The 26,132-nt window shown below is 43.2% G+C and overlaps 1 protein-coding gene across 1 annotated transcript in view; it reads left to right on the forward strand.

Annotated features, from left to right (window-relative positions):
* Window positions 1–3,068: 3,068 nt before the first annotated feature.
* The window catches only part of LOC111650331 (PDZ domain-containing RING finger protein 4), a 48,737-nt gene continuing 25,673 nt past the window's right edge, over window positions 3,069–26,132 (forward strand). The window contains exon 1 of the mRNA XM_023400201.2: window positions 3,069–3,424. Within this exon, the coding sequence (XP_023255969.1) occupies window positions 3,356–3,424 (69 nt within the window). The 5' untranslated portion in view covers window positions 3,069–3,355. The remainder of the gene's footprint in view (window positions 3,425–26,132) is intronic.

Raw genomic sequence — 26,132 nt, forward strand, 5'->3', positions numbered from 1 at the left:
TGAAGAAACCTCAAAATGCACCCATCATGGTGAGGACAAATCGCTTCTCCATGCCCCCGCGATGTGAGGCCCATTAACTGAGAGAATGAACACGATCGAGGGCGCGTTTCTACACGAGCAGGCAAAGGGCAGACTGGATGATAAACAACCGCTGGACAGTAGGAAAGGACAGCGGGGAAGTCGAAAGGACAAGAGGAGGAGAGAGAATTGGTGGTCATCAACATGAAATACAGACACAATAGCTACTTTCATTTTCTGTATAAATGTTGAAACAATAAATCATATTGAGTAAGTTTCTAATATTCTTAACATTGGTCATAACTTCTACATAAAACGTCTAGGAGGGACGGCTAAAGAGACAAATTGTACATCCAGCGAAGCTTCACCTTGTCACAAAGTGAATGGTTTCACTAACTGTTAACTATAATGTGGCAATCTTGCCCTCAGGTCGCATTGGAAATGCAGTCTCAGGTAAATTCACCCTGTCACAATGTAAAACCCGTGGCCATAAAGCACTTCGGGAGAGCTTTTATCAGTCTTAATGCACTCTTCAAAGAGCATCCTTCACTCTGCATGTCCCACCGAGAGGTACTGCTTGACCGCAGGCAGAGGCTACTGTATCAGTCTCGCTTCACAGATGATGAGAAAGACCATTTGGGTGACCGATGAGCATCTTAACCTTTAGGGGTCAGCGAGTGCAACATAGCAGAGTGATGGTCATCCGGACCTGAAGCCTGAGTACACTTCTTTACGTGCTCTAATATTGGATACGGTCAGCAGATTCTCAATCTAATATTTGTCTTTCTATGCAGGAAGGACATTGTATTTGACCCTGAGTGTTTTACATTTCACATCTGTGCTGACTAGAGACAACCAGACAGGCAGTGCTCCTCGCGTCCAAGCACTTCATAGCTTTCAGTCATTGATATATAATTTCAGAGGACTGCCTGACTCACATTTTCTTCACAGTCCATTTTACCGCAAGCAAACATAGCACCCCTGTTCATCAAATGCAATATTATAACCCCACTCCCCAGTCTCCCAACAAGACCCTTTGATGTCAAATTGACACTTTAGTGAACAGCACTTCATGGATTTGATATTGCCTGGCAACTGCAGAAAACCCACTCTTTGTGGCTTCTTGAGGATGAGCAGCGGATGGCAGCGAGGAACAGTTCGGGTGTTGGAGACGAAGGGGAAGGATGGAGGATGTATTAACCATAATGGTGCTCTATGATGTAGGTCTCTGTTTGGCTTGCCTCCAGGCAGCGGAGCAAAATTAAAGCCCACAAAATCGGATTATGGAGTCCCTGGGGGTGGGATGCCCAGTAGCCAGCTGATGAGCGCTCATCTACTCTTAACTGTATTTTGCACAGAGAGCCCTGCTGTTGGCTTGGAGGCCAATTTATTAACAATTATTGCTCGTTAGTGTAGCTTCCTGCTAGCGAAAGGGGGCTTCTTGGCTGAGACAATAGCCAAAGTCTATTGTCTTGTAATTATAGCAGTTTGAGGAAAAGCAATGGTTGATATATTGTCTCTGTAGTCCCGGGCTTTGCTGATTGCCAATTTGCTGCGAGGACGGCCCATTACCAGTGACACCTGTAGTGCCTACTGAGTTATAAATTTGTAATAAATTGTTTTTTTTCTCTTATATTAAGCCACTTCTCATCCTGAGCAGTCAGTTCATATTTCACTTTTAAGATAGTTAGGCACTGCAGAGTTGAGGTCCCATTAACTGTATGTGCTCTAGAAAATGCTGTACATTTGTATTATGATGATGCACAAAGACAAGCCAACTCTTATCTCTTCAATATAAGAAGGTCTGCCGTTAATGATTATTATCATTATTACTTAAACTGCTGGTTGTTTTCTCAATTAATCAATTAATAGTTTGGTTCATGAGATGTAAAAAAAAAAAAAAGTGAAAAACGCCCATAACAATTTCCTAAAGCCCAAGATGATGTTATCAGATTTCTTAAGTCCAACCAACACTTCAAGACTAAAGATATTTAGTTGTTTAGTAATTATTATTATTATTATTATTGAAACATACGACTCGCAAATTAGACTTGATGCTTAAAAAAATCAACAAACAATTAATTATCGCCTTTTCTTTCAATTAGCTAATTAACTATTCTTTTGAGCTCTAATGATAAAGATTAAAAAAAAGAGGAAAGCTATATAGGGCAACAAATTTGATTATCAATTGATTTGTTGATTATTTTTCTCTATAATCAGATTTGTTTAGTTAATAAAATATTTAAAAAATAGTGAAAAATGCCAAAGTTGAAGAGAAGTCAATTTGCTTGTTTTGTCTGACCAATGGTCCAAAACACAAAGACATTTCTTCTACACTGATATAAAACATAAAAAAAGCAGCATATCATGTTGTTTAAAAAACTGGAAACCAGAAAATGTGAAGCATTTTTGCTTTAACTTGAGCAGTTAGTTATCAGAATTGTTGTTTATTACATTTATGGGGATCAATCAATTGATTGATTAATGATTTCAGTGCTAAATCTTTTGCCATTTTGTGCTTTAAAAGTATTTCCAGCTTGATCTCTCCTTAACCAGTGTGACTCCTTATTTCCATCAGAAATAAATAGCACATGGCAACACATCCTCCGCCCATGAAGCAGAGAAACACTCAGTGAACAGCGTCAGATGCAGGTAGGTTACCCATCAGCCTCAGAAACCCTCCGTCCGCAGTGTGCTGTCTCGGCGCAGTCAGCCCTGCCCAAGCTCCTCACAGGAGCTGCTAACACAAAGGAGCCTATTGTATAACTGTGCCTCACTTTTAATGAACCAGCGGTCCTGCTCTCTCTCACTCCTCCCTCTTCTCCAGTCCCCGCCCCTATTTCCGCCTCCCTCATGAATATCACAGCACCCCCCCACCCACCATTATTCATGAACTGGTATCAGCGTAGTCATGAGCGCCAAGGCTGAGGAGGGGGGAAAAAAAAGGAGGGGGGGGGAGTGTCTCAGTGAGCGAGAGTCACAACTCCGGCGTGCGAGTGTGTGCATGTGTGTGTGTGAGAGTCTGTGAAATAGAGGGAGCGGGAGAGGAGAGAGGAGACAACACGGGCTGATGCTGAAACGGCCGCTGCTACTTGTACCACTGCTGCCACACAGCTCACATCTGGACCTTCATCTGTGAGAGTCAGCTGGACCTCTGTGTTCCTCTGAGCTGAGGCTGTCTGTGACTGTCTGAATGTGTGAATGGGATGCCTGAAAGAGATGCTTGCTAAGGAGTGACTGATGAGAACCAGCGCTCCGGTGTGGAGGGTGACCCCCTGTGTCCGTACCACCACTACTCGGGGAGCATTGGACGCCTGGCGTTTCCACGACTACTATAATGGGCTGCAATCTGTGCACTTTACAGAAGCGAGAGGAACACTACAAGCTGCTGTATGAGATTGCACAGGTGAGCAGAGGCACGGCCGACTCTGGCATCGATTGTGTGTGGTGTTGTTGTTGTTGTTGTTGTGTGTGTATGTGTGTGTGATTCATTATGCGTGCTGTGCAGAGAGCAGTTCAAGGCTGCTGCTGCTGCTGCTGGTGGTGCTGCTTGTTTTTTGGAAAGAGGTTCCAAAACCAAGACAGGAGCCTTGTTGGGAGTGTTTTATGGAGAAGACGATAAAGGAGATGAGCGAGTGGATTAAGACACAAAATGAAAGTGAGGCGGCAAATTGGAGAGAGGGGCTTCTTACTCGCCAGCAGATGTGTTTTGAGTAATGAGCAGTTGCTTAGAGAGCAGCTTGTGTGCAGCCCATTCATCCTGCTGGAGGAGCTGTGCTGAGGGAGCAAGTTTTATTTATTTATTTATTTATTTTTTGTAGAATGCAAGAATCTGAGCACATGACGAAGATTTCACACGGTATATCGGTGCCAATTACTTGAGAGTCCTTGGAATGGTTTTCAAAATGTGTCCTTGAACACACTTGGTCTGTCATTAAAAGTTTTCTGTCGTTCTGCTTGTGGTGTCACTTTGAGAGAGTTGAGTGTTGTGGTGGCAGATTATTCATGGAGAGCTGAGATCAATACCATTAAGACCAAGCATAATCTCTCTCCTTGTCTTGCTTTGTACGACTACTGACGCAACTGCAGGAAAATGTTGTCTTTTTATGAGAAACATAAGATCTGCTTTTTCATATACAATTAATTCTGGGTATTTAGTGGGTTAACACTAGGTCTTAGTTAATAGGTCTCATAGACTGAGGGGAAGCATAACAGATAAACAAGTATTCACCTAACCACCTCCAGTCTCCCCATCCGCTCTCTTCCTGTGACAGGCTAATGACTGTGAGGCTCTGTGTCTCCTGGAAGTAGTGGAGTAGTGCCCCCCCACACACACACACCCCCACCCCCCTACCCCCACCCCTCGGATAGCGCCTGCCTTCACACCACTGTGATCACAGCCTCATTAGCTGTTTTATACAACCATCCTGTGCATTAATTAGACACGGAATGTCTCTCTCTACCCATGTGAAGCGACAGGATGAGACGAAGAAGAAGCAGGGGAGATAAACCTGCCGGGGTTAACCGCTGCCTGTAGCTTTCAGCTCGTGGGCCACTTGAGACGCTGTCAAACTCTGGATGACGGACCGTGCCAGTCAGATTTTAAACCGCATGACTGATCGGAGAAAGCTGTGCTGCAAGCTTCTTGGAGAAGGTTGCATTCACTAATGATCTGTTTTAATATTAGCAAACAAACAGGATTGTTAAGAGCCCGTGACGGATGAGTAGGCAGCCACCGCAGCCTCAGAAGGACCATAAAAATAGTGCTGTCTTGGTGCTTATCTTGGCTTTTGCGCCTCTCTCTGCACCAGTTGTTAAGAAATAGCGTCGACCCCTTTTCTTGTGGTGTAGCAGAGGGGATCAGTATCCACCATGTGGGCTAGTCTCCAGGGCGCACTCGCTGTTGACAGGAGCTCTCTGGCATGTCTGTCCACCCACTGATATTGTGAGCCAGTTCAGGCAGGAGCTGCAACATCAGCACCTACTTTCTGATCACCGCTGTGGGAGGCAAGGCAGGAAGGATATAGAGCATGGCGGATAAAGACTGGGATGGGAATAGAGAGTAAGCTGTTAAAGATGCAGTTGATAGAGAAAGTGCTAGGAGGGTAAAAGGGAAATTAAGGAAAGGAGCAAACAGGTGAAGGATCATTATTGCAGGCGGAGTGCTGAAGAGGAGGAAAAGGGGGATAAGAGAAGTGGGATTTTTGGCTTTAAAAGATCTTTCACCAATGAAAAAACAACATACCCCTATAGCCAACCACCTCTTCTCACAGTGTTGCACGCACGTATTCATGTCCCCCGAGACCGAAAAAACAAGCAGTACACCCTCGGCAACAGCCTAGCAAATCAAAAAAAAAAAACAGCATCACTACTGGTAGAAATGAAGAGGGAGACAGACAGGGAAGAGAGTCTCCTTCAGGAAGTGGCGCTTTTTCCCCTGCAGCTACAGAAGTGTGTCACCGTGTCTTTGTGGTCAGGAGAAGTGTGTTGTGACAGCGGGACCGCTCACCGCTCACCTTTCACAACACCGCCAACCGAATCCTCTTTCTCTTACATATCGTCTCGTCTGTCTGGCTTGCTCGGCTCCTCCTCACTCTGTTCTTTATTTTGTCTTTTTGTCCTGCCTGTCTGCTGCAAAGAAACGCACACACCTTGACAAATATATATATATATATATATATATGTATACACGCACACACACTCACTACTCTACTCTTGTGATTATGCAGAGTCGATGAATGTGTGTGTATGCAAATGAGGCAGAAGTGGTTTGCTGGAGTCACAGCGTGACTGACCGGCCTTGCAGCAGGTTGATTCGAGGAGCAGGAGTCAGTCACAGTGGTTGGTTAGACACCTTCCTCCCCTTCCCTTCACACCCAGAAACAATTTTGACACTCTCCCCGTCTGCCTGACCCCAGGAGCTGTGGGAGATTTATGACTAGCTGGCTCCCTCACTCTCTCTCCATTCCCCCTTTCTCTCTGTTCTCACGGCTGCGGGTGTTCTGCATGGATATGCGCCCACCTTTCTCAGCTGGCCTGCAAAGCTCGCCTCACAAGGCTGACATTTTTTATTTATTGAATCAGATTTCTTGCCCGGACAAGAGGACACAAGGATTCTCCTGTAGCCTTGTTCTTTTTCTCACTTTCCACAGTCCTACTTTTATTTTTATACCCGCGACTGATAATCCCTTGTGCACCTTTGTTTCTTTATCTTTCTTTCTCTTTTCATGATTCCTCTGATCTCTCATCTTCTTTGATTACATTTGTTTCAGCCTTTGCTCCAGGCTGTTCTCTGCTGGGTTCCACTCGAGCTAACCTTGCAACAATTGCCCTCTGTGCGGCGGAGGAGTAGTAGGAAGCTTTTCCTAATCTTTGGTCAACAAGGATGAAACCTCGTTGAACCTTTTGACCTGAAGTTCAGCAGCTGTTACACCATGGTCAGCCAGACTCTTCACAGCTCGCTTTCTCCACCAGGCTGGAGGCAATTTTTTATTTATTTTTTTGCAGACAATAACATACTGTAGTTGATTCATTCTGTGATCTGGCAGGGCTTTGTGATTCCCATTGTGTCCGTGAGCCCCCCTCGTGAGTGTCACACGTTGTTTGTGCACCGCTGAAACCCAGTGATGTGTGGCTTTTTTTGGACTAATTAGCAGGATGGCAGATGTTGATGTGAGGAGCGACGCAGTGTAGCTCAGAGTTATGCGGGTAGGATGAGATTTTTGCACTCAAAGTGTGTTGATGCATTAATGTTCGGAAATGTCTTTTTTACAAAAGCCCTTTTTTTTCTTCTTTTTTTGCAATCGCAATAAAAGGACATAAACGCACTGCAATAGTTGTCAGGACTCAGCAGTTAGCGATGACGCTAAGCCACTGCTCAGCTACAGTAGCAGACAGCTACTCCTAATGCTGCTGGGTAATGAATTTCATCCTTCACTGTGCAACACAGAGTATAGACCCTCCATATTTCATTATCCTGTTTTGTAATTTTCCAATGAGCCAGGCTTTCTTTTTGTTACTAGAAGTTTTTAAAGTGGCATAGCCATTTTTATAAGTTTTATTAGACAGGAGCAGACTCACTCTCCGCTGCATTTGAGAAATAAATGGAAAGCGGCTTCCCGGCTCAATGAGGCACAGCGGTCCCTGATAACTTGCTGATGCATATGAATGAGAATGAAGCACACGCACACACACGCACACACACACATATGTCTACAGGAAACAAAAACACAGTGAATATTCTAATGATAAAGCCAGAAAGCTGTGTTCATGAATTTTCGAGTGTGACAGAACTCACAAGGCCAACTGTAATGGAATCTGAGAGTTTAGCGATGTCATGTTGAGCGGTGTCACCAGGTTGACAGGACGGGACAGACAGATGTGAAATGAAGCAAATCTGGAATTCATTTGTTCCCGGGGTGAAGGTGATTCCCAGGAGTTTGGTCCTGCTGTGGGCCGTATATTCCTGTCTGTGCAGTAGCACCAGATGTGAAAACCTGTGGACCGGGGAGGGTCTAAGGAGGACACAGCTGACTTGCTGGCGCTTCTGGGACACCACTGGCCATGTGTGTAATGGATACGCATTCAATAAAAAGGTTGAGCAGCTATCACAAGAGCCAGGCGTTCTGAGAAAAGAGTTGGCAAGCTGCACCGGGCTTCGTGGATCGTCACATGCAGAAAGCCTGCACCAGAGTCCATATTTGTGTAAGCGAGGGCATTAGTTTTACATGTCATGTATGGAGTTGCAAAGTGGGAGAGGAATTATTTTAGTCAACCAGAGATTCAAAAAGTTTATTTTCTGCACAGACGGTGTGAGTTGACTTACAGTTGGAGGTCTAACAAAGCTTGAATGGTCAAGAAGCTCCCTTGAGAGTTGAATTGCCAAATGCAAATGTATGACACAGTGTTGAAAAAAGTTAAAGGTATAGTACTTGACTGGTTTCACTCCTACTTGTCAGTTCCTCAAGGAAGCATTCTGAGCCCTGTTCTATCTTCTTTATACATCTTTCCCTCTGCTTAACATTGTTTTTAATCATGTTTTGTGAAGCACTTTGAGCTGCATCTTTGCATTAAAGGTGAAGTTATTATTATTTATTATCAAAAACAGTCAGCAGTTAAAATCAGTTAACTTTTGTGTTTTTCAATAACTATATAGTGTGGAGTTTTGTTCCCAGTTTCAGCAAGAAAGTGTTCTGAAGTTGCCACAGCTCTGACGGACATCTTCTTCTGTGGCTGATTAGGTGATTGACAAAAAATTAATCAGCTACTTTTGGGTAATTGATTAATTATTCAAAGCCATCCCCCCCAAGTAAACACCAAATATCTCTGGTTTCAGCTTTTTAGGTGCGAGGATTTCCTGCTTTTCGTTGCTTTATTAGATAGTAAACTGAATATCTGTTGGTTGGTCAAAACAAGACATTTGAGGCACCTTGGGCTTCAGGAAGTTTCGATGGATGTTTTTCACCGTTTTCTGACATTTTATAGACCGAGCAGTGAATCAACAAATTGAGAAAATAATCTGCTCATTCATTAATAATTGTTGCAGGCCTAAGTAGAAATTTACATTGGAGGAAATACTTCTGGAACCAGCAGACCTCCCACTTAGATGTTCTATAAGTATTCATGCGCATGTGATGGCTTTGATGGTACATTAAGGCTGCTGAACCTTACTCTCACCCCCCCCACCACCTCTTCAGCACTGCGTCCAGACAGTTGTCTACAAATGTTCTCATCCATCTTCTTGTCCCATTATGTTCTTTTGAAGGATGTCCCTCAACCATTAAAATTGATAGCAGTGAAGGAAAGAGGGGGGAGGAGAGGAAAAAAAACGCGCTGCTTGATTGATCTTGTGTCTACCCGGGAAAGATTAGTATGAAATATAATCTGGGTTTTCTGCACCGTATTTTTTCAAGCAATATAAAAGTCTAGATTTCTGAAGCTCTCATTATGTACATGGACAGACAGATGGACAAATGCACACACTCTGTGTGCTCTTTCTGTGCTTCATCCTACAAGCTTCTAAGCAGATGCCCGATCTGTCAGCCAACCGTGTTTGATTACGACACAAATGGATGTCTGTGAGCTTTGCCACTGTCTGTCTCCGTCTGCCTCTGGGTTTCCAGCGGCTGAAATTCAGATCTGAGTTTGTTAGTTTAAAAAAGGAGCTGTATACACCTCCTTACTCTATAGCTCTCATCTCCTAATCTAATGCTATTCCCATAGTCTCAACACACAGAGTGGGTTGCATAACTGCCATTAGCTGACTGTATAATTGGAGATTTCATAGTCTAATTTTGTGTGAATCCCACATTCAATCACCTGACTGCTTCTCTATAATGGATTGCAGTAGTTTGTTTTTAAATGCAAAGTTGTTTTAGATAAAGGGAAATGAAGAAGGAAGTAAAAGATCAGATCACACATTTTGGCCCGGAGATGTGCGCTGTTCTCCACAGATACAAATGATGCCACATTTGCCACAAGACATGAAGTCAATGGGTTTTATCAGCCAGTTCACTAAATCTCACCATGAAGGAGAAGAGGGGATTTAAGAGGGAACTGATGAATTGACCTTTTCCTTTTCATCTGTTTCTTATCTCAGTAAGAACCCAGCTGACCTTTTCAGCCACATATCAATCCCCCCACCCCTCCCGTCCCCCCCACCCCCCTACTCGTTTCCTTTACACCTTTCCAACGCAGTGTGAACATAGCTCTTCAAAATTAGCTTTATCTCCCGTATGTGCTTCCGTCTGTACCAATTTCTTTCATCTCAGCTATTGCCAAGGAGGAGCCGCACAAACAAACCATGACATACCATTTTCCCTAGGGAACCAAAGCTTGTTCATCACAGAACAAATTTCTCTACATCTCACTGCTGGGTGTCAGATGTGGAAGTGCTTGTTTGGCTGTTTGCTGTTCTGAGGCGAGGGCTGTGATAGGAAGTTATCGTCTAATGTACGTGCAGAGGAACAACAAGAAACCAATTATGGAAGCAAACAAAGTCCTGAAGGTCATTATACTTGTTCACCTTCCCTTTTTTTTTTTTTTTTCATTTCCATCACCTCATTAATTCATTGGGATAAAAGTAATCTCACTGTGGGTGAGTCTCACTTTGGTGAATGAGGATGACATCAGCGTGGTGTCATCCATGAGTAATACTGAGCCTTGTCTTGGTGCATGTTTTACTTTCACATGCTCGTCGAGATCAAAGGCCGTCAACTTCAATCAGACTTGGAGGAACGTCGGAGAAAATGAACTACATGCCTGAGTATCTGCCAATCCCCAGTGAACCTGAGCGTCTATTTAATGAATTGAACCCTGTGTAAGATGACTCAGTTGTTGTGTGTGTGTGTGTGTGTGTGTGTGTGTGTGTGTGTGTGTGTGTGTGTGTGTGTGTGAGTGTGTGAGAGAGAGAGTGAGAGAGTGAGTGTATGTGAAGAGCTGGGAAACGGCATGTTATTGTGGCTTGGGGGATATGAAATGCTTTCTGTCCTAGTCTTTTTATTTGTTATCATATCTCTGCAAGTAAACTAAGGACAAAGGAGGCATATTTTCCTGGCCCTATTGTTATTAGCCATGACTTGTTGCCCTAAGTGTAACTCAGAACATGACATTATGCATTTCAAAGCAGCTCCCCCCCCCCCCCCCTTTACACACATGCAACTCTGGTGTGTGTGTGCATGACTGTTTATGGAAATATGCGTGTGTGCACAGAATTATTTGTGTCATTGTCTAAATTAGTTTGCATCTGTGCCTGATTGCTGCAAATATGCATGTGGGTGTGTGTGTGTGTTGTATGTTAATGTGTGTATGTGGTGGCTTTTATGGGATACTTTGGACTGTTTTTGCTATCAGCGTGTGTGTGTGTGTGTGTGTGTGTGTATCATGTGTAGAGTGCAAACAGTCCTGACAGCTTGTGCTTTTCACTACAAACACTGGTGAAAACAAAGAACTATGGGATACACACAGGGGGCTGTGCATCTGCATCCAGGGTGCCTCTTAGCTGATTATCTGTGTTTAAGCAGACAGGAGGGCCCTCATTAATTTACTGGCATTCATGAGAACACATCTTCCCCTCTCCCCCCAGTTAGTGGGGAATTTTATGCTGGGAAGGAAAGGAGGAAGGAAGGAAGGGATTTCAGATAGAAAAATATTCTATATATGTAACAGCCATAACAATTATGCAAAAATAATGGACCTCTACAATTCAAAGGCCTTGAAAACTTATTTTTCCCAGACAGCTTGTATCGACTGATGTGATCCTATGTGAAGCTAGAACTGGTCATGTCAGATGGGAGATTTCTGTATTTGCTGTTCGTCTCAGTGATTTGTGGAGGGTCTGGGCTCTGATGGGGAAAAAAATTAATTAAAATTTAACAATCCATGAATTAAAATGTAATACTATGACAGTTGTTGACACTTGATAGTTGAAAGTGGTTATTAATTTTTTTAGCCAGTGTCCCAAAAGTGTTTCTTTTCTCTCTGGAGCTTGCTGACTTTCTTGCATTTATTTTTCTCTTCTCTCTCAGCCTCCGACAGGCTCATATTCGATAAAACCCCTCCCTCTTGACATTCGGCAACCAATCAGTAAGCAGCTGCTTGGAAAGTGTAGTGAGCTAAGCTACCAGTTACCCTACATTAAATGAAGCTTCACTTCACTGAAGCAACCCCCGGAGAGATGTACGAAGCTAAGCTACACCTCATGATTGGTCAATTCTATCTCAGTGATCAATAACTCAGTGATGTTCTTCTATGTTTGCTTGGCCTCACGTACTGATCCTTAGTTTAATTTCAGACTGCAGCAGGAAGATCAGCTGTGCGTGAGCTTCAGAAACGCTTGTCAAAATGTAGCTTGCGTGGACGCTCCCGCTGAACTCGATCAATAGGAGCTACGCTACTGAAAAGCTATTTGATTCAGAAAAGTGCGACGTTACCACCACGCTACTGAGAAATGCGGTTAAACTAGTAATAGGTTAACGCTACTTTTAGTGACGTTACTGCCCAACAACTGGTAGTGAGAAAATGTTAACCATCATCATTTTTTTCTTACTTTAACGTTAAATTGTTGCTTATTTAGTATATAGAATATATAATGTTATAGAGAACACTTTTCAGAGGGGTACTTAAATAATGTCAATATTTCTCCTTCTTGAAGTCCTCAATTGATAAATACTAAGCCTGGCTTAAGGTATTTAGGTGATATGGTTGAAATCGGTATCACAATATTAGTAGTAATTTTCCTGATATCAATATGTATGACAACATTGTTAATATACAACATCACACTGACATTCAGAACTGTAATTACAGTTTGATTAATTTGGACAACATTTTGTAGAATGATGTATATCAATATGATATGATGTTACTGAAAATCTAATATTGCAAATATTGAATTACATCGAAGTCCTAGCATCCTCAAACAAACTGGAAAGATGAACAAAAAGAAATCCTACTTCTCACTTCTCAAAGTGACGGTGACAATAAACATTGTCTTCATTTATTCGTGAACCAGAGATGTAGAGATGTGCGTCTCTGTGGGTGTTTTTCATTGCTGCTGCTGGATGTTGACAAAAACAGGCTCCTCTTTTTCGCTGCTGGTGAAATGAGAGAGGACCTGACAGAAATGCACAAGCTTCTTCTTATCAGTACCACACAATGTGTTCAGCGTCCAGTTCCCCCCTCTCAGCCGTAAGGTATCAGCTCCAACATCGCCGCTGACATTTGGAGAAATAGGATGGTGTCAGGGCAGGAGCTGCCTGCGTGATCCATAGCTGATAAAAACAGGTGACAAAGCCCAGAGGTCTTGTGGAAGATGCTTTCAGTGACGGCCCCTTTTCACTCTTTGTCTGTCTTTTACTCTCCCACTCTCCTTCTCTCACGTCGCTCTCACTTTTATACTTTAACCTCTGCTCGAGTCCTCAGAAGGTGTGGATTGTCTGTGACAGGTGTGTGTGTCGGCGTGAGTGTGTGTGTGCAGTGTGCACAAATACTTACTATACGCGCCTGTGTGAGAGGATGAATGATGCCGGCATAGGTCAGGAGATCAGTATGTGTGTGTGTTTGGAGGGGAGGGAGGGAAGGAGGGGAGGGTGGGTGTCAGGGTGACACAAAGCCCCCCCGGGTAAGGCAGCCATGCTGGGCGTCACTCCACAGGTCAGCGGCCACCCCCTGCAGCTCCCATAATAAGCCTGGCCTGACAGCCGTTTGATGGGGAGCGTGACACACACTCACACCTCCCTGCGCCACAGTTCGCATGGCCAGGCCCTGGGGAGGAAAGCGATAAGAGACTCCATGAATGCGGCCGCTGCAGTTACAGCCACTATCTGACATTCATTCCTGAGGGCTCAAATCCAGAGTAGACTGAAAACACTCGCATCAGGTATTAATAGCCATAGTGCTGTGGCAAGACACCAAGCCTTTAGCTGTGTTTCTTTTTCTTTTCAATAAAGCTTGGGTTTTCTATTTCCAGATTGCGATGCTGCTAAGTGTTTAAGTCCACTTTGGCGAGCGGAGCTGTGGCTTTGTTGTTGCTGCCGCTGTCACACTGACACACTGACACAGTTTCAAAGGCCTTTGCTTTTAATGAGCTGCATTTGCAATGAGAGATTCACAATGGCTTTTTAAAAAAACTCCATGAGTGAAATCAATGCCTCATCAATGTAGGGTGAGTTTCAGTTGACACCTCACAGTAAATGTAATTTAATTGGATTGCACAGTCTATTTAAAAGTCCAGTCGCATTAGAATTTCAAGTGAGCGGGTTATGGGTCAATTGATTTCGCAAGAACTGTTTCTTGCGGAAGAGCTTGTTCAATGCCAATCTCCATGTGAGAAATCACATTTGTTGCAGCAGATAGAAAAATGAAAGTGCCATTTTCAAATTCAAGCACACCTCTTCTTTTTTCCTGTATCAGAACGAGTATGTGAGAGAATGGAAAAATATTTTTGCAACACAACACATTGTTGTGAAACAGCAGCTAGCAGAAGTTCACAGTAGGAAGTAGATGCGATCTTTGTGAGGTTGGAATGGTGACCGCGCTTTCTCCCCCGCAGCACTGCAGTCAACCCAGCACCTCCTACACAACCCAGATCCTCTCACAGTCAGGCCTCCTTCCTCACAGCCTCAACACTCGCAGGCAGACTGACACACTGAGGAGGGGGCCACCTGCCTTATTCAGCTCCCTGTTCTGCAGAAACACAAAGCTACATTCAGAGATTGAGTTGGTAAAAGCTTGGAAATGTCTTGCTTTTCCAACAAGGTATTGTAACTTCGTGCATTTGTGTGTAAATCCAAATTTACAATTTGGGATGCAATTTCATGAACAGGTTAATACCTGCCAGAATAATTCATTGACTTTTGTCAGATGTATTTATCTCATCATTAGTGGTTAACATTTTTTTGACAGACGAATGAAGCCACACTGTGGTGTTATTTTTTAAAATCTTCGGGTCAAAACTGACCAGGACCCACAGTTGAAGGCCCACCCCCTCCTGGGAGCTCCAATCAAAGGCCATCGTGGCCCATTCAAAGTTTGATTTGTTCTTAGTGTGGCCTTTCAGTTGGACCAATATACCCTCCACTGTGAGAAGATAGCAGTTCATAATGAACATTCTTTACCAAGTGAAGAGAATTGTCGGGTCTGTTCACAAGTGAGTGTATGATGGAGGTTTTGCACTGGACTGTTGAGGTGAAGAGGAAACTCAGTTTAAAGGTGAAACTCTCAATTCCACTCGATTCCTCTGTGGGTGGTTTGGCTCCTTCTTAGTGACTGGGTAAGGAACTTGGATATACAAAGACAGCTTGGAAAAGACCCCCGGATCACTTGCATTTAAAGGAATCAGTTATGGCGGTTCAAGCATCTCACCTGGAAGCCCACCCGAAAAGCTGTTGCACTGGAAGTATTCCAGGCACGTCCATCTGGGTGGAGAAAGCGACCAGCCCCAGTACATGCTGAAGGTTTTTTTTTATACCCTGTCTGGCTTGGGAACAACTCAAGTTCTGTCAGAAAGAGCTACAGGATGGGACTGCAGAGAGGCATGTCTCGCCACCACGACCCAGACCTGGAAGCAGTGGAGAATGGATGGATGTACAAGCTGACAATTATACTTTACTGCGATGCACTTGAACTCAAAGATTTTTTTGACATGTATAAGACCCCCTCTGATGAAAATCAAGTTTCTAACCTTGCTTACATGTCCATATAATGTTTTTATATAATACAAGACATATCATAAATGAAATAAACAGTCAACACCATGACTGAGTATGTCAACCTTAGTCTCATTAAACAGACTCTTCGTCAGTCTGACTGTCCTGTGGGGTGAATGGTGTGTGTGAGAGAGAGGAGCTAAGCTAGCGACAAGAGAAACAAATAAAAGATGCTAACTATGTTAACCTCTCTGGTATGCTAGTCGCAGATTTTGGTCACAACAGACTCCTCATCAGTGTCTGGGTCTTGATATGCAATGTTCTGTCCATCGCTTGTCAAATGTGAAGTGGGAGTGGCTGCCGTCATCACACAGACGTGCTGCGATGCGCTTCTGAAAAAATAAAAAAAATAAGTAACAGACAGTGACTGTTCAGTGCCAGAAGAGCACACTGAATCCTCAAAGCTTCAGCTCAGCAGCAAATGATGCTTTATTCAACCATAAACAAGCTTTGTGACATATGTTATATATATGTTATATGCATAAAAGGTCTGATATTGACTTGAAATTGCCACCATTTTTATCATAGTAACAGTTAAACAAAGTGAATTTGATCTGAAAACAGTGTTTTCCTCAGAGGCGTGCCTCAGAATTGAAGCAGCCTGAGGGAATAGCACACAAGTAATCAATACAGGAATGTCTGTTTTTAGACACTGAGTGCTTTTTAGACTGTTTGAGAATTAATCAATAGCAGAATATGTTTTGAGATAGACAGAAAAGGGGGTGGGGGGGTGGGATGAGGATGGGCAACTTCCTCCACCGGAGGGCTGCTATTCATCAGGGAACTGACAGACTAGTGTTTATAAAAAAAAAAAAAAAACAGGACATAGAGCAAGGAGTTAGCTCCCACTTGACACCTCTGTGTGTTCAAGTGTCTGTATGGTCTGTATAGGCTTATGCAAGTGTGTGTGTGTGTGTGTGTGTGTCTTTGCGCAGCAAAACATCATATCATGCTTTTTCCGCTCTCCACTAGATTTCCCTGCTCTTTTTCTTTAGGGGTGGGGGGTGGGGGGTGTATTTCAGGAAACACAGAGTCTGGAAATATCCCAGTTGCTTGGGGAAAATCTATCACACTTACTTGTTCTTTGTGCAGGACTGAATTTGGCAGTCACACAACTGAGGGAGTTCCATTTTCCTTTCTGTCTTTGTCTGACAAGTCTGCAGCCCACACCTCAGTGACGGCCCCAGGTGAATCTAAAATATATAGGCTCGTCTCATGCCTGAAAATGGCCACTCAAGGCTGAAGCCTGCAGCAGTGGAGAAGTCCTTTTGTTTCATACATGAAACCTCATTGAATACAGATGTGATTTACTGAAAGCGATCAAAAAAACAAAAATATATTTGTACTGAAAGCAGGCTATATAAATGTTTAATATTAATACACAGTGGTGTCTGGGATAAAGCTGGAATTTATTCTCAGAATGCAGGTCGCTTGGGCTGTAAATCAAAGCCAGCAGTGGGACTGGCGTTCATGTTCAGCCATTTTATTGAACGAACCTGGGATGCATTGTGACAGCCAACCATCTGTATGATTGTAACACATGGATTGTACCCGGGTCTTAGAGTAAGACGCTTAAGGTGACTTTAAATTTAGAAACGTTGGAGAGGAAGAGGAGTTTTACAAATCCTGGCGGTAGCATGTCTTAGCAAACTTGCAAAAGCAGTGTATTTATTAATACTGTATCTGTTGGTTGAACAGGTAGGTTCATTTGCAAGTCAATTACAGTCACTTCCTCTGTTTAATATATTAATTGGTATGTCCTAAAAACCATTAGCTGAAAGAAAGCCAGACTGTATGCTGGTTTCCATTAGTTAGCTGTAACACAAGCTCCCCTGTCCAGCAAATCAGCTGCACTGTCCTTCATAAAGTATCATAATAAGTACAGTTTCACATTTTGCCAAAAACATTAGATTAGAGGTAAGATACCACTCTCTACTTAAAAGCCACAGACCTTTAGGTTACACATTTTATCTTGTTTATTTAAGCCATGCACAAAAAGAAATGTGAAGAAGGTGAAGAAATAAATAGTTCAGCTCTTTGTAACTGTGAAACGCACAGTATTTCACTTTGACTTTTACATTTCGTCTCCTATCAACAATCAGCATTTTTTAACCATGACAGCCATCTTCCCCTGACATAAGCCAAGTCTTTTTAGTGTGTGTAGAGAGTGTAATCGTAACCACGCCTTAATATAAAGGGAGCAGTTTTAGAAAAACTCGACAATAAAGCCGATCACTATGGGTCGTTTCGTGTTGCCAAGGAGGCAAAATTGTTACCAGTGCATCTTTGTAGACATCATACATATTTGTTTTCAATTCAAGTGCAAACCTAAATTAAATGGAGCCATCATAAATGAATGTTAATGGTTAGATCTGTGTTTTTCTGCAATGACAAGTCAAACTATCTGCTGAGCCTAAACGTACATCTTTTGTGACAAGGCACTTAACCAGTTTGGGGGGGGGGGCTCTGTGCTGAGCATCCTACTGTCTTCACATGGACCCTATTTCTGTGCCCACTGAGCTGTTCTCCTCCTGCGCTAAATGTTGCTGCAGAAAATGTAATGTGTCAAACAGTGAGAGAGGGAAACCCCAAAGTGCCAGATGTGCGCAGGCTTTAACAGGTTGCCCTGCTGCTGCTTGGGACCAATTAGCATTTGTCATGACCAACTTCCAGCCCGCCGCCAGTTTGTATGTTTTGAACACAGATTTCGTTTTCATCTGCAATATGGTTCATATTTTATTATCTTCACTAATTGTCTCCATCCACAGGCCTCCTGCGCCTGTTTCCAAGTCATGGAATTGTTATCAGAAAATCACAGTGGAACAGACGCTTTGCTCCCAAGCAGTTGCGCTCATCTAATTATAAAACACTAGGTAAATGTTGAGCAGATGCCCTCCGCCAATCCCCCCCCACCCCACCCCACCCCGCCTCTGCCTTCCAATTGAGAGAGCCATTTGGTCTCATTCTAGTGTTACATTGGCTCCACATGGAGTGACGATCCTTGCCAAGTGGCTGCCATGGTATAAATGAACCTAATCGCTCGCCAACTCGACACACCGTCCGGCAGGCGAGAACAAAAGAAGAACTTCCACTTCAGCTAAAGTGGTGTGCCGTACCCCGCTGTGGTGCCTGACTTCTCAGTCTCAGCCTTCCACTGCTTGTGGTGTCTAGTTTTGGAGCTGGTGTCTGCAGCGAGCGTGATGGTGTCAGAGGATGCCGCACCACCACCTTCTCATGACTAATAGCTTCAGTGTCCTTGCGCCTTACACTTGGCAGGGCTGTGCCACAATTAGGCATCTGTTCGTGGTGGGAGAAAAATAAGGAGAATAGACAATAGGGAAGAGGGGGGAGACATTTACCAGTTAATGGAGAAACCTGTGACCTGGATGTTGAATCAAATCTGTCAGCAGCCAAAAACAGCCTCCAGTGCTTAAAGTGGCTTTGTTGCTTTTTAGACTTTGTCTGCTGCACATGTTGTGGTCCTTGAATTTTCTATAATCTTGTTTAATGTTATTAATCTTTTTCCAGCATTGTTTTCTCATGTAGTTCAAGTGATCTGATTCCATCACACCTCTTTTCCCAAATGCTTATTATGACTTGGTTGTCATTTGTTGTCCATATTCCAGGTGCTTCTCTTGATAAAATAACACTTGCTGTTGCAGACGCGGTAGAAGTTCACACCTTTGCTCAGTCGGTTATGATGAAAAGCAACGCTAGCGGCGCCTAAACATATCTGGAAGTTTGACAGAGTATGAATTTCAAAGTAGCGCCAGAATTGAATTCTAGCAGCGTCTAGCCAAAGTCTGCAGAGAACAATAGAACAATGGAAATAAAAGCAGAGCCCACAAAGATGGTTACATGATACCATTCATAAAGTTCCTATGGTGGAAAAGTGAGGTTTTGGACATCATGCTGTCCTCCTCCTCCTCCTCCTCCTCCAGCGTTCACATCCTTCTCCTGGCTTCATTACCCCTCATACCACGTACTCTGTGCTGGGGAGGCAGAGCAGCTGTCATTTCTGTCTGGCAGGAGTGTCTCTCCTCTCCACCACAGCCACAAGTGACCTGTTCCTGTTTCCGAGCCAGGACAGATGACAACCCCTCTGCAGCCTGTTTGGTCCAGGTGTGGGATCTGGGTATAACCTTCAATGGGATCCAAACCATGGCTGTGATTGCACTTAATAGCCAATTAAATTTTAATCTTGGCCTCACAGTTATAGTGATAAAGCCTTGTTAAAAAAAAAAAAAAAAACTGACTTTGTATGCAGGTAGGGTGTGTGTGTGCATACTTCAGCCACATGCGTGTGCACATGGAGCATCCGTTACACAGTCAGACTATAAATCTGCCTTGGAATTAACCAGTGAGCAGAGGCTGATTGCTGCAGCGGTCCCCTCGCGCTCTCAGGAATGAGAATAAATGAGCGGACGCTGGCATGAACAATCCTTTATTACATCCATTAGCCAGAGGAGCCCCAGCCTTATGAAACCGGGGACACCAAACATGCAGCACAGTCGTCACATACGTGGCCTACTTATGGTTCCCATGACAGTGTGAAGACCCCCCTGCCCCAACCATCACCACCACCACCTCACACGCATACCATTACCACATTACCAGCCTCCCCTCAGTCTCCCATCCGTTTTTTCCCAATCAGGGGATGCATCATCTGTGTACTCCTTGTAATGTCAAAATATTTCTGAAGTGCCAGCTAATAAGCGCAGCTCTGGAGTGCCTCCACCAGCTCAATATGTTCATCAACACATTTTTTTCTTTTTTTTTTTTTTTTTGGGAGTAACTTCCAATAGAAGAAAGAAACATTAATCAGGAAGTTTGCTGCGTTTTGCCTGTAAATCATTCCACTCATTCCTGGATGCGCTCTTCAAACAACAGCAGCACCAGGTGTTCTTAATCAAGATTGGTTTGTTTGCTTGTTTTTTGCATACATTATGATTGCCAGGTGGACTACTTTTTCATTAATGTATTCTCCATCAAGAGCACGGTAATGTTACAGCTCATTTACTGTGCAAAGCTTCAGGTCATATAAACATATTTTGACAGGTGTTTCATTACACTCAGAGCAGACCGGCTGACACCGTTGTAGTTTCTATTAGAGGTTACCTAATCCCTGCTGATAGACAGCAACGTAGGGTCTCGCTGGTCTTTGCTTTGTATGAAGTATTCTCCTGTGTCATTGGAAATGTATAGACTGCAGTTGTCCTGTAGCGCGCTAACCACACTTAATTGATGTTAATACTGTCTTGTGCTTGTCTTTGGGACGTAAGCTTGCCACAGTGTTTTAAGGTCCTGTTCGCTAACAAGAGTGGAAACCTAATGAACTGGTCCGGCCCAGGTTCGACCATTTTTTAAAATTTGTTTTTAGATGTGACAAAATCTTTAAGCTGTAAACCAGCTGTTTAATGTCAAACCTTAGAAAAGCTGTAAACCTTAGCATCATGATGAAGTAACAGTGGTGAAGAGGAACTAAGGATCTGTCGGCCAATCAGAGCAATAAACCAGCGAAGATTTGGTAAATACAACAAAACAAGAACTACCCCTTTTTTTAATTTGAATCTTAATCTTTCTGCAAAGCATTAACTAGGTCAGTGTCAGGGTTTCAGATCCTTCCCTGTATCTCACGTTGATGTACACACGTACTGTATTTTTCATTAAGTATACAGTAGCTCTTCTGAGTGTCATTTATGTTTCCACTGTTCCAACTGTGTAATCAGGTCACAGTGGGAAGCACCGAATTGCTTCCAATTTCCTCTCCCTTCCCTTTGTTTATTGACTCGGGGACCTGACGGAGGAGTGAGACTCGAGTGGGATGAGAGGAAAAACCACATACATCCACTCGCCTAACCGCTTGCTGGCACTTTTGCTGTGCCACGAACACCACCGTGGGGAGCCTTGGAGTAGATTGATTACACTTGTGATCACTCTTCTAAGATAATGTCCTTCCTTTTAATCATGCATTGTGCCTCTGCTCTTTACAAGGATAAGATTATCATCAGCAACTTCATCACCGTCTCATCGTAAATGCTGTCCTAATTGGACAGCTCTGCTTTTCATTGGAAGTTTTGATCTTATTTGCTGCTGTGTGTCCTTCAGCTGGTAGCACTTTAGGGATTGTCTGCTTTTTCTTTTTTTTATCCGTCGTCTGGTCTGTGCGCTGTCGTCTCTTTCACGCTGAGAAGTCAAACGTGTCGTCTTCGCTTTGTAAGAGCTACATTTAGAGATTTTTACTGCTTGACTGTTGATTCAGCTGCCAGATAACCATAATTACTCTACTTCTAAAACTGCTCTTTGTGAAATCTCTGAAATCACAGAGTTGTCAGTATTTGCAGTATGTTAGCTTGATCCCTGAGGTGTTGAGCTTTGCGGAGCGCTCTGAAGTCAGTAACCTCAATATTTACTCATTGGGCACAGGAGAGGCCTTGTAATCCTGCGTCTCCATAAACCTGACATTTCATCAAAAAGAACACCAGTTATTTACCTGCCACACCTCCACTCAGCGTCGCCTGCTCTGAAACGTTTTGAGTGTTTGAATTAAGATTTGAAGATGAGTATGTTGCAAAGAAAGCTGTAATGAGTTCAGTCCTCGCAGCCCCAGGCTATCATCTGTTACGCTGTCCTTTTGTTCACTTTGACGTTGGCAGAATTGACCAAACCCGCTCGCTGAGGCAGTCTTGATTTTACCCGTCCGCTCTCTTGTCATGTCCTTTTGTGGTGGTTGACATTTGTGATGGGACACTAATTACTCCATTTGCCTCTGAGGAAAGCGTTAAAAACGGCAGCCTCAGGCACAAGAGACCTGCAATCACACACATTATGTGCAAAATGAATGCTTTCTGCAGCAGGTACCGTGGACAAGAACTGGAAACACCTCGTAGATGTTTATTTTCTCCTTCCATTCTTGTCTCACCTCTCTTTATTTCCTTGCCCTTTTCCTCCTTTCCTTCCTTTCTTGACACCCCACCTAAGCTGGCTCCCAGTTAATGGCTAACAGGCAGATCAGTGGCCAACCGCAGGGGTCCTGAATGACCTTTCAAACCCTCCCAGTTTATTATTTGCACTGTCAAAGCTCCACGTGCCACCGTCTGACCTCCACTCTCAGCGACCGTGCCACAGCCTCACAGACAAAGAGCCAGTTGGAGAGGGGAGGGACGGGGAAGTCGGACATGACGCCTTTGTTGTGATCACGAGTGTGTCTGGAATTATGTAAATAGTGCTTATCCGGTGTTAATTGCCTCTGCTGCTAGGATGAGCATATTAAATGTGAAGGAAACTATTTGCCACTTTCAAAGTCTCCCCAGGCCACCATGAATAAGACCGTGCCTGGTATTCAGTGGCACTGCTAGTGCCATCTGCTACCTGTGTCATCTCATCTGCACTCTAAAACTTTATGGGAAATAACAGATAATAAAGGATAAATCTGCTTCATTTCAACTTGGGTGTTATTTTTCTAGTTTTTGCAGTTATTTGTCTCTGTAATAAGAACATTGTACTTACAAGTTAACTGCTGGGATGTGGGAATGTGGTGATAGTTGTATACACAAACAGTTTGCCTGTGTAATAAGGGATCATTACTGACATGTCAGGTGCTACCACCTTCTGTTTTACCTCTGAATAAAACGGTCAAAGGAGTAGTTAGTCATTTTGGGAAATACACCTTTTAGCTTTCTTGCTGAGAGTTAGATACCACTCATGTCTGTACACTAAATACGAAGCTATAGCTAGCAGTCGATTAGCTTAGCTTAGCATTAGTACTTGAAACAGCAGGAAACAGTCTCTCTGGTTCTGTTAAAGATAATTAAAATGGCCTACTAGCTTCTCTGTAGCTCACTAATTAACATGTCACATCTTGTTTGTTTAATTTGTATAAAAATGGAAGTGTAAAAATAAGACTTTGTTGTGATGCATGTGACTGTGTGCCAAACTATTTCTTTGCAGGATCAGTGTTGCTGCATTATCAGATGTTAACTATTGCTTTGGTGAGTGCAGTGTTATCATAACTAATAGAAATGATGACCAAAACTAAAACCTAAGCTGTAATAAACTGGAATTTTACATTAACATTTCCATTTGCTCCATTTTTTGTTCAATAAGTACATCAGTACACGAGAAAACAACAGACAAGGTGACAAAGTGAGAGAAGGGCAGTGGTTGTACTTGTCCATGTTTTGGTTTGTAATTTTGTGCATTTTTAATGTTGAAAATCCTCCTGCTAGACACCCTCATGTGTCATACCTCCTTTCTGGCTCGCTCTCAGCACATAAAGAGGTGTTCCATGACAGCACCCACTTTATTTTCTTCAGTCAGCATATGGATGGCACCATTACTCCTTACAACCTCTTTTCACGCCAGCCAGGCCATTTTGCTGATCTGCACAGCACGTAGCATTATCCAGCTACTCCCCATCTCCCGCTCCTCTCCCGTCCCCCAAACCAATTACCAGTTATCACCGAGGAGGAGGCCGTTCATCCATTAGTTATTCATCCACCCAAGTGCCGCTTTTACTTTAATTCGATTTCTCCCTCCATTTTACATTAAAACTCACTCCAAGATGGCAAGATCTTAAAGTTAAGCACAGAGATTAACTGTGCATCTCTAAATCTCTTTAACAAATATACCCTGCATGTACCATTAACCTTGAACAAGCTGATTAACTTAGCACTGCATTTCTCTCACCAGTCCCAAATCATATTTAGAATCCACCGCAGAATTTTATAATCCAGCCAAAATAGGATAGTACAATTATCTGGCATTCAGCTGTAATGTGTTAGTGATGAAGATGGAATGCCATATTGATCTAATTTCATGGGAAAGTGATCATAAGCAGAACAAGAGGATGGCGTGGATATTATTACCCAGCACATCTGACAAATAGGGCCAAGTACAATGAGAAATCAAATGAAATGTTTACTCAACAATCATTCATTTACAGCTGTGTGTGTTTGTGCGCGTGCATATCTGCCTTATATGTGTACAAGCTTGTGTCTCAGTCGTGGTGTGGGAAATGGCTAGTTGCCTGTTAAACCTGGAAAAGCTGTTTCAGGTCTCAGCAGCAGCATTTCATATAATGCAACGACAGTAACCTGCAATCGGTGTTGGGAAAGTTACTTGAAAAATGTGATTAATTACTCACTGAAACACTAATTACACATTAGTCACAACTCAACGGCAAAAGGAATTAGTTGCATTGCTCGTTACATTACTTTCATTACTCAACCCAGCAACATTAAAGGTGCCTTTCAACAACTCCAGAGTCTCCACCCACACATGTCACATGTTCTGTATTTCACATGTGTAGAAATAGAAAATGACACATCATAATTTAACAAGCACCCACCTACGTTTTGCATGTATCTACTGACTGTCAACAGCTAGCTCAATGTTAAATCCCAGTCACAGCACAGAGCTCTCTACAAATACCGACCTCATGGTGAAGCCCTTAAACACACCGTCCAACTGTAGACAAAACCAGGTTATTCCTGAGTGTAGGCTAACTTAGCAAACCGGCTAATGACGAACACACAGCATGTAATTAAGAAAACTTTACTGGGAGGTTTAATTCTAATCTTATGCATGTTCTAAACAAATCTCTTCACTGAACACACAGAGGCCAGACAGCGCAGTCGACCCAAACTGTTGGTGTAATGGAGGATTGATGTATCCGTAATGTCATCACTGAATTTCAAATTGTAATTGCTTACAGTATAAGTTACTTAAAAAGTTATCATATTGCTGAAAGGCGTTAATAAATAATAGTCTTACTTACTGCCCTCAACGCAGCAGACAAGGACAAGTGTAAAGGAGAAAGTGGGAGGGATGGTGGCGGTAGTAGATGGTGACATTACAAAATCCACGCATGAGCTGCACCTGCTTCCACCAAGTCTGCTGCTTCACAGGTTTGACATTGAGTGTTGGGTAAAGATCTCTTCTCCCCGTGCCCTTTTTATAACAGTTGCCCTTCCACTGAGCGATTACGCCAAGAGATTGGATAATAAATGCATGTAACAAGGCGGACGATGAATTTTAGGGCGGATTGAAAAGGAGGTGATACACTTTGAAGGAGTTGTGCAATAAAGGGAGTACTCCACACAAGATTGGTGCTCAGAGAGGAAAATAGGCAGAATTCATCAAATGTTCTGCAGGCATAAAACCTCAGCAGCAGTGTGTAGGGCCTTTAATACGAAAAATAGCCCAGGGGCCTTGTGCGGTGTGTTTTATGTGGTTGGAGGGGTTAAAGGAGCCCTATACATGGGTTCATGTAGAGATGTTGAAGGGATTGTCAGATTTCCCCAGTGGCATCCTCCCTCTCTCTCTCTCTCTCTCTCTCTCTCTCTCTCTCTCTCTCTCTCTCTCTCTCCCCCTCTCCTTCCTGTCACTGGAGTATTGCTTGAGTCGCTCAGACAGTAGCGCTGACTGTCTGGGAGTGATTTATGCAGTCATAAGGGCTGTAGTGTAGCGGACCTTGGCCCGTATTTTATTCTGTCACTTATTATTGAAATGAGACATTTGGGTGTTAAAAGGAACCCATATCCTTCCAGCATTTGGAATTACCTCAGGGAGTATTTAATTCCACTTCTCGACTGAATGTTTGCATTCTCACTTGTATATAGTTTTTTTATTTATGAAAATGCAAATTGAATTTCAAATGTTGAGAGACCGAATTGCAACACATAGATGATGTCAGAGCTGCAGTGTGGCGGATGCTGATCATTTCCTTGGAGCTGTAGAACAGGTAGACTGCAGCAGTCAGTCAGCGGTGAGCAGCGCTCCTGTCTCACTGTCCATCACTCTCCTGTTTTTACTGTCTCTATAGTTGAGAAAAACAACAAACAATAGAATAACAAAGGGGGAGGATTTATTTTTGCCACTCAGGGTCCTGGACCAGTTTATTTTCTA

Source organism: Seriola lalandi, unplaced genomic scaffold (assembly GCF_002814215.2).
Source record: "Seriola lalandi dorsalis isolate HSWRI2012SDOR001 ecotype SW California unplaced genomic scaffold, Sedor1 jcf7180002052274, whole genome shotgun sequence".
In the NCBI taxonomy this organism is placed as follows: domain Eukaryota; kingdom Metazoa; phylum Chordata; class Actinopteri; order Carangiformes; family Carangidae; genus Seriola; species Seriola lalandi.